Genomic DNA, 12572 nt, shown 5'->3' with positions numbered 1-12572 from the left:
ACAGAACACATACGATTTTAATTTTAATAACACGAATAAAACAAAGTATACAAACAAACAACAAATTAGCGTAGCACGTGGCAAGCGGGGCGATGAACGAATGACTGGCATGAACCTGTTTGTTTTTGATGTACGCCGCCGCCGCGCGAAGCATTGACATCCGTTATAACTTCCGTTTCAAACATAACGGAACCGGAACAGAAACGGATGTGTAATACCAAACGGAAGTTCCGCCTTAACGGAAACGAAACCGGAGCTCCGTAACATCCCTGCTTTGGTCAATATCGAGGTAGAATAGGGCTATAACCGCGAAAATCGAAGTTCGAAAATTGCGGGCATTTTTCCCTGTCACTCTAATAACGCCTTCATTGGAGTAAAAGAGAAAGATCCCCGCAATTTGCGAATTTCGGTTTTCGCGGTAACCCCTTAGCAATTTACAAAAAAGTTTGTTTAAAAAGTTTAAACGTCCAAACTGTCCAAAGAGGTCGTCAATCAAATCAACTACATTTTTGACAAAGTAAAAAATATATTCAGTCAGTCTCAGAATCCCTAAGATCTGTTTTTTCATTCAGCTGCATTAATGCATTTATGCATTCTGCGAATCGGAGCATCGTAAGAAGAATGCGAAGGACTAGGTATTTGTGTTTAAGTAATACTTAATAGATGGATTAAGTCACATTATTTTATTGCATTAATATAGCCCACCAACTTTTTCCTTCACATTAATTTCTGAACTTGGCGCCACTCTCTGCCTCTGCCTATGCCGTATAGATTTACGATTCCACGGAAACGTCATTCATTATTTTCACTCTGCCGCGGCGGAGCCGACGACACGAACGTCAAGAACGTAACTTGTTTATTTTTAAGCCGGAGTGTCTCCGAAATAACAACATTAAATTACTTCGCCGCGATATCAAAATATCCCGCTACAAATAGTAACTGTGTATAAAGTAACGTGTATATCCGCCACCATGTCTGTAATGGGAAAAATAATACCTAATGTTTCGAGCCGGAATTTCGGGCGTATTAGTGCCGCGTTGTCGAATAGAACGTATTTTACATATACACAGGAGTTATCGCAGCCTTTGGACAGGAAGCCCGAGACGCTGACTGCGAAGGAGGCGTTCGAAAAATGTTTGAAATCAGGTGAGTACCCTAGCTCCATACGCAGCTTCACAGCTGTAATACTATGCAGTTATAGTGCTTGGATTGGTCGTAATAGGTTTATTGCAGGCCTATTATTGCTGATTAGCTGGTATAGGGTGGGATGCTACTAACGCTGCGACGTCAAAGGTAATGGGTACATTGGGTACAAAGTTCATCAAGAAGACTTCAATGAGTTGAATGTATGTACATTTGCTTGCACCTTGAACATTATATTTCACGGTTAGTCGGTTAGTAAACTTGATGAACTTCTACTTCTGTTTTTACACTCTACTCGTTATAACCAACGTAAAAAACACGGACTTTAAAACATATAAATAAAAAACATGAATCATTTGATTATGGTGTATTTGTATGCTCTAAGATTGCGTGTTTTGATATTTACACACAATACACATTTTAAAATTAATTTGGATAGTCGCATATTCCATTCATAGCTGTTTCTTTGATTATAAGATTTATAAGTTATAATTGTTTATTATCTATGAAACATTCAGGCATACTTCTAATACTTCTAAGATTTATTACAGATAAATATCTGTACTTACTTCCATTCACACTACAGTTTGTAAGATCATAAATATACTAAGTACTGACATAAATAAATAATTGGTAGGCATGTTTTTGTTTATTCAGTGATAATGATAATTTATTATGTTACTACAAGACTATATAAATTAAATTGAGACATTGACATTCACATATCTGGTATAACTTATTGTAAAAATAATAACATCAGAATTCCAGAAGTCTGATGGTGCTCCCATATTGGTATACAATGTTATATAATGTTATGATTATGAAACATTTTTTGTATAACAGTGGTTACAACTATAACTTTTACAATTTGTGACAAAGTTATAAAACAATTGTTATATAACATATATATTGTTGTACAACAGGTTATGCCTTTTTACCAGTGTGGGAGCAGTTCAACCATCTAACAAGTTATAACAGATGTTATAAAATGTTAGTGAATGTTATTGTGTTATACCTACTCGTACCTATAACACTTTGTAACACCAATGTGGGAGCACCTTGATTGACTTGGAAACCTGGTAAACACAAGTTATTCTGATAGTAATGTATTATCATACAATACATACAGTATCACTGATGACGAAATAAATAAATTTGTGGTCATACAAGTACACACACTGATAGCCTGTCGACCGCCATCTTGGTGACATCGGCTTGCAATTAATTTCTTTATTTTTGCTCATTAATGTTGTTTAAAGTGTAATACTGATAGCTTATTATGCAGTTAACTAATGTGGAAGTGTGTGAATAATGAAAAATTAATTGATCTGGAGCCACTGCCAAGTTAGTACATGGCCCATTGTAAAATCCAGCTATCGCTTTACAAGAGCTAATAACCATACACTGTCTTGTACTAACCATACAATATTAGTTGTACCTATATAGTATATATAGCTCTCAATAACTTGACACTGGCTAAATAGTCCACTGAAGGCATTTAATTAAAAAAAAAACTAAAATTTTGTAATTGACTCTATAAGATTTGGTAAACTTATGAAACCAATGGGATCGTAACATCAGTTCCTTTATCCTAATATCAGTTATTTTTCTGTTGTATAAGATGTTCTTTAGATAACCCGCCTCACATGTTCATCAACGGTTTCGGTTCAAAGATAAGATAACCAGTCCTCATACTCCATTCTACCTGTCAAAAAAACTTTGTAATGTTTATCCACATAGTAAACTAAGTACATTCACAAACTGAAAATATTTTGACAAAATAATTTGATTTGTTCCCAAACAGATAGAGTAGATTCGTGTTTCTTTCCAGACCTGCTAGCATGAGTTGCGTTCTCGCGCGCGACTCCATAAGTCTCCATACATCTTGCGCGACTTCAAATATGGACTCGCGCGCGAGAACGCAACTCATGACATGAGACGTCATTAAGTAAGACGATATTAATTACCTTTTATAGTTCTAGGTCAATGGGAAGTACCATGTAAGTTTTGATTCCCTTGAGAGTGTCGAAATATACGATTTTTACGGCATAAACGGTCGTATCTTTTTTTAACGTTAACGTTAAGTTTGATTTTGACAGACAGACAGAAGGACAGACGGACAACAAAGTGATCCTGTAAGTGTTCCGATTTTAAGGTACGGAACCCTAAAAATTTAATAAAAACAGACACAACTAGACATTAAGTAGCCATTCGTATTGATTTAATAAATGGCCAGAGATCTAATCCAGCCAACAGGTTCCGATATAGAACGCTGTCGTTACCTCACCTTGAGTCTGTTTGAGCGTGTTGGCTGCATATTGCATGTTTAATGCGAATCGTTTATAACTGGTCTTTAAAGCGCTTACGGTTCGGCCACGACATTGCGCGAATGACGGCGGCGGCGGCAACCATAGATAGGACTGGCAAATGGCTTAAGAAGCCATTTGAGGGTATATTTTGTTAATACTCTTTTTTAAATACCTAAAGATACAGACTATTACTTAATTTTATAAAAAGAACAGGTTTAACAAAACCGTTTAAATTCTTAAACCCTCAACTTGAATTTGCCTGATGCCTCATATCTCTGTATGGTAATGTTCACATACACGATTACCCGTCGGTATGTTTAACACACGATAGGGTCAACGCCCATTTCAAAAGCATGATACGCAATTCTGCATTGGGTTGTTAGCTCGTGCATTACATCGCCAATCTTACACGACTTCCATGGTAATGAGAGGATCCCGATATTCACCGATGAAAGGTCGATGTTATTGTCAATATTGCTATAATTAATAGGTAGCCGCAACCTCAGTATTCGGTATTTCTCTAAGAGTCCCACTTCCCACGATACAGGCTGTGCCTATAGTCTGTATCTTTAGGTAAATATTAGGTCATTACCTATGAAATTGGCGTTTTGTTCGGAGAATTTCAACGAAACACGAATTTCCATACAATTAATTTTGCGGATATTTTTTTGATGGCTAATTCAAACCAAACAAAATTTTTCCAGTAATTTTTGACACCTTTAAGGTATGTTTTCAATATCTCCATTTCTTGAAAATTGGTACCATTAGAAAAATATAAGTAATTTTAATACTCGAACCGACAGCACATGAAAAGACCTATTTTCAAGGCTTAATTCTGAACACTTAACAATAAAAAATAACAATTAATTGTATGTAAAATCGTTGTTTATTGAGTGCACTGTAGTTTTATTGTAATTGTGTATGTACTTTTGTAAAAAAAAAAAAACTAGGATCAGACTTATATCTATGAACAAAAACGCCAATTTCATAGGTAAGGACCTAATATTTAAATAAAAGTAAACAAAGTCTACCCTCAAATGGCCGAGGTTGAGGGTAGAGGAAAACATTACACGATCAAATAATGTAATAGGTTAAAGTCAGGTCGTTCAGTAACAGATCCAGGCGGTTTTGTATTTGGTTGGTTACCCAATAAATGTTATAACTACCCGACAATATACAAGTTATTTGTTTACTTTTATTTAAATACCTAAAGATACGGAGTTATAGTGTGGGTATCATTGTACTGCTTTTATTGAAATTGCTGTATTTCTTGAAATAAATATATTTTTTTATGGCTGCTATTTAACTGATCACCAGATTTAGTAAAATTTAATACCAAAAAAATCTATTTTACCACCCTAAAATCATAAATGATCACGAAAATTATAACACCATTTTAATGTGAAATGATTACCAATTTTATTACATTTTACTATCCTTTTAAAGGAAATGACACCAAAATAATCATTATTAACCCAAAAATTGTCAATGATTACCAAATTTCAATCCCCATTTTAATGTGAAATGATAACCAAATTTTTACATCTTGCTATCCTATTAAAGAAAATGACACCAAAATAATCATTGTAAACCCAAAAATAGTAAATGACCACCAAAATTAGAACTCCATTTTAATGTAAAATGATAACCAAATTTTTAAAACTTGCTATCCTATTAAAGCAAATGGCTCCAAAATAATCATTGTAAACGCAAAAATAGTAAATGATCACAAAATTGTAACCACATTTTAATTAAAAATGTGCATACATTTAATATATCGTTATCCTATTAAATTAATTAATCCACTTCGTCACCTTTTTCTAGTAGCATTTTATTTCTGTAACAGTCGCAGTTCTAACCTAACCTAACCCACTTTTCTAGTAGCATTTTGTTTCTGTAAGGGTCGCAGTTCAAACCTAACCTAACCCACTTTTCTAGTAGCATTTCTTTTCTGCAAGGGTCGCAGTTCAAACCTAACCTAACCCACTTTTCTAGTAGCATTTCGTTTCTGTATGGGTCGCAGTTCAAACCTAACCTAACCCACTTTTCTAGTAGCATTTCTTTTCTGTAAGGGTCGCAGTTCAAACCTAACCTAACCCACTTTTCTAGTAGCGTTTCGTATCTGTATGGGTAGCAGTTGAAACTTAACCTAACCTACTTTTCTAGTACCATTTCGTTTCTGTAAGGGTCGCAGTGCTAACCTAATCTAACCCACTTAACTGATAGCAGTTTAACTTACTTTTCTAGTAGCATAACGAAATGCTACTAGAAAAGTAGATTAGGTTAGGTAGGTATGCGGTGCGGGCTACGGGGGGTTGAGCGGGAGGGGCTAGTAATTTTGGCATCAGTTTACTTTATTTGGTAATATGTATAAATTTTTTGGTAATCATAGTGGTTTATTTAGGTGAAAATATCGCATTAATTTGGTCTTCAAGATTTGGTGATCATTAATGATTTTTGGTGATCATTCAATATATTTGGTATTTGAATACAATTTGAAGTGCAGTCGTAATTAAAGTGGTGGTACTTTTGTATTTTTAGGCCTTATTTTTTTGGTGTTCAGTAATTTTTTTTGGTAAGCATGAGATTTTTATTTAGGGTACCAAAGTATTTTTTGGTGGTCATTATATTTGTAGCCTTTTTATTACAAGCTGTCATGACGTTTAATCAGTCTCGAGTTGTTTTCAACTTTCCGCTTGTTTTAATATAACTGTATATAAATATCTTGCTGCAAAATTATCAAAAGCCAATATACTAACAACAGCACACTTACTTGTACAAACATATACCTTATATCGTTGCATTAAGGTATACAAATGGTCAGCTAAATGATGGTACAATAAACCCAACCTTATCTTGGCATTCTGCCTACAAAACTGTAAAACGTAAACACTTACCGCATGCTTTACACCCTTGGGAGAAAAATGGCTTATAACGCTATATGTCTCAATCGTATAAGACTTTTTAGCAATAGCTGTTTGCATTTAGAGTAGTTGCTTTAGCGATATGTATTTAAATTAAGTTGAATTTTGAACAGTTTGTTTGTATTAGAATAAATCGTAATAAAACGGGTTTTAGTGAAAAACATTGACAATGCATAAATCTGGCTATTTATACATAATATAAATATGGATTACCACATTCAAAGCCGGTGTTACAAAGGTTGTGTAAGTTAGTTATGCAAAATAAGAGGGCGTGTAAATGCGTCTTGTTATTTTGTTTTTAATAGATGACATAACGATATAGAATTATAGATAGATCAGCGCAATATTTTCTTACTTTTTTACGCTCATAAATGTACGCTAAAATAAGAGTATGGTAGATTTATTTTAACACTTCGTTATGTAAGATATTATCGTAGGTCACTGCACCTTTTATTATTATTTACCGTCTTTACCGACCAGCCGACCAGCGATTGAGAATTAGCGAGCAACATCGCATATCACTGCGAATCTCAATGTTCAGTAATAGCATAGTCTAATAAAACATGTTCTTCTCTTCCCAGAGTGACACAAGCCTACGTCACAATAACATTGCCACTTTGTATAGCGCTATTGCATATTATCATATAGCGCTGTCGCATGATGACGTAGGCTTGTGTCAGTCACGTGGTCAGAAGAGAGTACCAGGCGGAGTATACATATTATTATACTCGTACCATGAATAATAGCTTGTGGGCTGTACACTCTCCAACTTAAACAAAAGAGATTACATCAGACAAAGTTTGTTTTGGTTTAATTGGCATTATTAAATGATAAACTCCATAAACAATAAAATAATCTGTGAAAGGCAAACTCCAAAGTACAATTCGCGCACAAAGTCCGAGTACGCCGCCATGAGAACTAGCGCGATGATATACCTAATACACTGGCCTGCTAATCTCGAAATTCCTCTGTATGCACGAACTGGTTTGACTTAGTAGGATTTAGCCTTATCTACTCAATGAATAGTTCGGAATAGATTGTGGAAGTTCAATTTGTATGCGGGTAGGTTAACAGGTGTAATTATCTCTTACAATAGTCACAATCGTGCCAAACTACGTTGCCCGAAAAATCCATACATTGCTGGTGTTTACTATACCTAGGCAGCTTTTACATTTTACAAGAAATTTACTTACAGAACACTAAAAATAAAAATAAAACTTAATCAAATCTTCATTGGTTCCAGGTCAAACGGTATTCGCCCAAGGCGCAGCGGCCACCCCTGCGCCACTTCTAGACGCCATGACAGCGGTGGGCAAAGCCGGCTCTCTCAAGGACATCAAGGTTGTCCACATGCACACAGAGAAAGATGCCGCCTATGTGGCGCCCGACTGTGAAGGCATCTTCAGGTGAGGATTGTTTGAAATTAGGGTCTAGTGCTACGAGTTAAGGTGCAATGACAGCGGTGGACAAAGCCGGCTGTCAAGGACATCAGGTTTATGCACATGCATACAGAGAAAGATGCCGCCTATGTGGCGCCCGACTGTGAAGGCATCTTTAGGTGAGGATTGTTTGAAATTAGGGTCTAGTGCTACGAGTTAAGGTGCAATGACCGCGGTGGGCAAGGCCGGCTCTCAAGGACATCAGGTTTATACACAAGCATACAGAGAAAGATGCCGCCTATGTGGCGCCCGACTGTGAAGGCATCTTCAGGTGAGGATTGTTTGAAATTAGGGTCTAGTGCTACGAGTTAAGGTGCAATGACCGCGGTGGGCAAGGCCGGCTCTCAAGGACATCAGGTTTATACACAAGCATACAGAGAAAGAAGCCGCCTATGTGGCGCCCGACTGTGAAGGCATCTTCAGGTGAGGATTGTTTGAAATTAGGGTCTAGTGCTACGAGTTAAGGTGCAATGACAGCGGTGGACAAAGCCGGCTGTCAAGGACATCAGGTTTATGCACATGCATACTGTAAAGTATCCAGTAAATCCCTCGGGATATTTATATTAGCGGGAGCACAAGGAAACACAACCGTTAGGAATCTACATATATTGCAAGAATGAGTCTTAGATCTACCCGCGCTGTCAAGCGCTTATTAATGTATTTGTATGTACCTACATTACATCCCTCCACACTTAATTACAATTACAACCCCAAATGAAGGACTTATCTACTTAACCTAAGGTAACACTTAACCTAATACTTATACTTAGGAGGATTGTCTACACGACATTGTCTCACATGACGGTCAGGGCGAGTCTGGGGCGGTACAGGTGCGTTCGGCGCTTTAGCAGGGCTCGGCTGAGGATCTTCGCGGTCGGCGTCGTGCCACATCTCTTCTTCTCCCTCTTCTTCGAGCTCGCCATTACCTACGCCCTCACCCAACTCTTCGGTCCTCACCACTGGTTCCTGTGTAGTTTGAACCAAATCTTCATTTGGCCCTACCAGCGAACTTAACCTACTTGTCCTCCGTCTCAACTGATCGATATGTCTGTGCACTTCCTTACCATCCTTATCAATAACCTTATAATTTGTTCTGCCTAATTCTTTTGAAACCGTACCTGGAACCCACTTCTCACCTTGTAAGTATTGTCTGTACCACACTGTGTCTCCCGCCTCCACCCTCCGCTGCGTCCCTCCCGCCGCCTCCGTCTGTTTTTTCTGTGCGGCTAAGACCTTAGCTCCCCTATCTGGCTTTAAAGCGTCTAACCTAGTGCGGAGTCTACGATTCATTAGTAGCATAGAAGGCGTTTCTCCCGTTGAGGAATGTTCCGTGTTACGGTAATGCAATAAATAAGTATTTAAAGATTCTGAAACCGGTTTCTGTTCCGATATAGCTTTCTTTATCACTCGTTTCACAGTTTTAACCGCGTTCTCACAGGCCCCATTGGACGCGGGGTGGTAGGGCGCTGTGAATATGTGCTCAATAAAATTACGACTGGTGTGTTCTTTAAATTCCTTACTGGTAAACGGTGGGCCATTGTCTGAGACCAACTGTTTAGGCAAACCGTACCTACTCCACAATTCAGTTAGTATATTTATAGTAAAGCTAGCGGCCGTACTTGGCACTTGAAATACCTCAATCCATTTCGACATGGCGTCTAGCACGACGAGATACATTTTTCCGTTAATAGGTCCCAGGTAATCTAAATGCAACCTCGCCCAGGGCCGCGCGGGCCAGGGCCAGGCGCTCGGCGCGTGGCGCGGCGGCTGGTCCGCGTGCGCCGCGCACACCGCGCACGCCCGGCACGCCGCCTCCACGGCCTCGTCTACCCCGGGCCACCAAACGTAACTACGGGCCATCGCTTTAGATTTCACGATACCCATATGGGGTTCGTGAATTATTTCTAATACTTTAGCCCTACAGCTCTCCGGTATCACTACTCTATGGCCCCACATTAGGCAGCCGAGCTCTTCGTAAAGCTCTTGTTTCCTATTAAAATATGGCCTTAAGTTATCTATGTCGCATTCTGGCGGCCAACCGTCCCTAACGTACGATAAAACCCTACTAAGCATGGCGTCCTTAGCGGTTTTTAATTTTACTACATTGTAATCTAGCAGTAAAGCCTCTTGAGCGAAATGTAAATATGTCTGCTCCGGAATAGTAGCCTCCTCCGACCGCCCCGCCTCCGGCAACCGCGACAAGCCGTCCGCGCAGTTCTCTGTAGTTTTGACGTATTCTATCTCGTAATCGTACGCGGACAAAATAACAGCCCACCTCTGTATTCTACTAGCGGTCATTTGAGGAATGTTTTTATGTTGGCCGAATATTGAAACCAAAGGTTTGTGATCGGTGCGTAATAAAAATTTGCGACCGTATAAATATTGGTGAAATTTCTTTAACGCGAATATTATAGCTAACCCTTCGCGATGAATCTGCGAATAATTCTTTTCCGCATCACTAAGTGACCTCGACGCAAACGCGACTGCCCGCTCGCGCCCCCTATCGTCCCTTTGTGAAAGCACTGCCCCGACGCCCCTGGGGCTCGCGTCACAAGTGAGTACCAGCGGGAGGTCTGGATCGTAATGAGCCAGTACCTCCGCGCTCGTCAGCAATGTCTTTACTTCCCGAAAAGACCACTCACATTCCCCATCCCAGTTCCAGATTACATTTTTCCGTAATAAGTTATACAGTGGAGCTAATATGAAACTAATATTTTTAATGAACTTCGCAAAGAAATTGACCATCCCTAGGAAAGAACGTAATTCGGTCACGTTTTGTGGAGCCGCCATTTTTAGAATTGAATTTATTTTTGACTTATCTGCCCTGATCCCGTCTTTGGTGACCACGTACCCCAGATAAGTAACCTCTTGGGTTAAGAACACGCATTTTCTTTTCTTCAACTTTAACCCGTTATCTAACAAACGTTGTAGAACCAATTCGAGAGAGTGAATATGCTCCGCCTCTGTCTTACCCCCTATTATCACATCGTCCAAAAATACCTGAACGTTTGGAATGCCTTTTAATAAGCCCGTCATTATTCTTTGGAAAATACCTACACTTGATGCCAGTCCATAAACTAAACGATTATACCTGAAAAGGCCACGATGCGTATTTATCACGGTGTACATCTTAGAGTCGTCCAGTTCCACCTGGTTGTATGCCTGCGATAAGTCAATTTTGCTAAAATATTTATTACCGTTCAAACCTACTAGCACATCGTCAATTTTAGGCAAAGGATAACGATCGATCAGTAAGACGGGGTTCAAAGTAGATTTATAATCCGCACACAGTCTAAGAGTGCCATCCGGCTTAGGAATAGGTACCAGTGGCGAGGCCCAGTCGGAGTGGTCTACGGGCTCGATGACGCCCGCGCGCAGCATGGCGTCCAGCTCGGCGTCCACCCGCGCGCACAGCGCGTACGGCAGCGGCCGCGCGCGGTGGAACACCGGCGCCGCACCCTCGCGCACCGCCAGCGTCGCCTTGCCGCCCGTGTACCGACCCAGACCGCCACTGAACAGCTCCTTATATCTGTCGAGTAAATTTACAATCTTGTCATTAACATGCTTTAATTCCTCTTTCCCAGATACAAAGTTACAGCTAAATTTGGGAATAGGTATATCTGGAACCTTAATACCTAATTCAGCCAACCATTGCCTTCCTATTAATGAAGTCGTAGCGGAATCTATTATAAACAATTGCAAAACTTTCGTTACATTGCCGTATCTAACTTTAGGTCTAATCATGCCGAATGGTTTAAATTTACAATTATTAATAAATGTGAAAACAGTATTTCCGGGTTCTAACTCACAATAGTTAAAAAGGTCGTCATACATCTTTTTACTTATACAGGCCATTGCGGTGCCTGTGTCAATCTCCATGGTAACAAGTTTATTGTCTATATACACAGAAACACTTACTGGTTTATAGTCGTTCAAGCACAGATGGTTTAATTCTTGCTCGACGTCATACTCGTTCCCGCTGATCTCCTCGTCCTCCGTCTGTTGCGCATTTCCGAAATGCAGGCCGCTTCTATCCGCCCTTGCCCACCCTGGGCAAACCCGGCGTAAATGACCCGTGCGCTGGCACTTGCTGCAGACAAAGGTCTTATAGCGACAGCTCCCGTAGGTATGGTTTTGTGCGCCACAGGCCCCACAAGACGAATAGCGCTGTTGCGGCCCGACTGTAGGGCCCCCGCTGGGCCGGTTGACCCTCCCGAAGCCCGCCCGCTGCTGGCTGGCCCATGCCGGGCCCACTCCGCCACCTCCCCGCTTGCGTAGGCCGCTCCCGCCAGCCGGCGCGAGCGCATGTACCGCGGCCGCCTCGCCGCCGCCGCCGCTCCCGCTGGCCTCCGACTCCCGTGACCCCTTCGCCTCCACCGCGGCCGAGTCCCGTTCCGCCGCCTCGAGGGCGGTCGCGACCTTCACCGCTCGCGCATAGGTCACGCCGTCACTCTCAGCAAATAACCGCTGGCGAATAATGTCACTATTTATTCCACACACGAACTGATCCCGCATGTTGTCATCCAGTTTATCTCCGAACTTGCAATACCTTGACAATTTTTTTAATTCCGCAACATAACCGGCTATAGTTTCATCCGCGCCCTGTCTCCTTTGTCTAAACCGGAACCGCTCTGCCAACGCCGATGGCGCCGGCTGTAAGTGATCACTCATGCACTTTACCGCCTCGTCAAATGTTAACTTTTCAGGTTCTTTCGGGCTGGCCAAATTCACTAATAGTTCATATGCTTCGTCCCCCA

General features: G+C 40.5%; 1 protein-coding gene across 1 annotated transcript in view; it reads left to right on the top strand.

Moving 5' to 3' along the window:
* Positions 1-858: 858 nt before the first annotated feature.
* The window catches only part of LOC134801314 (4-hydroxybutyrate coenzyme A transferase), a 28772-nt gene continuing 17058 nt past the window's right edge, over positions 859-12572 (top strand). The window contains exons 1-2 of the mRNA XM_063773856.1: positions 859-1146; positions 7620-7782. Of these exons, the coding sequence (XP_063629926.1) occupies positions 972-1146; positions 7620-7782 (338 nt within the window). The 5' untranslated portion in view covers positions 859-971. The remainder of the gene's footprint in view (positions 1147-7619; positions 7783-12572) is intronic.

The sequence above is a fragment of the Cydia splendana genome, chromosome 21 (assembly GCF_910591565.1).
Source record: "Cydia splendana chromosome 21, ilCydSple1.2, whole genome shotgun sequence".
In the NCBI taxonomy this organism is placed as follows: domain Eukaryota; kingdom Metazoa; phylum Arthropoda; class Insecta; order Lepidoptera; family Tortricidae; genus Cydia; species Cydia splendana.
Note: the sequence above shows the minus strand (reverse complement) of the source record. Positions and strands in the feature narration are given on the sequence as shown.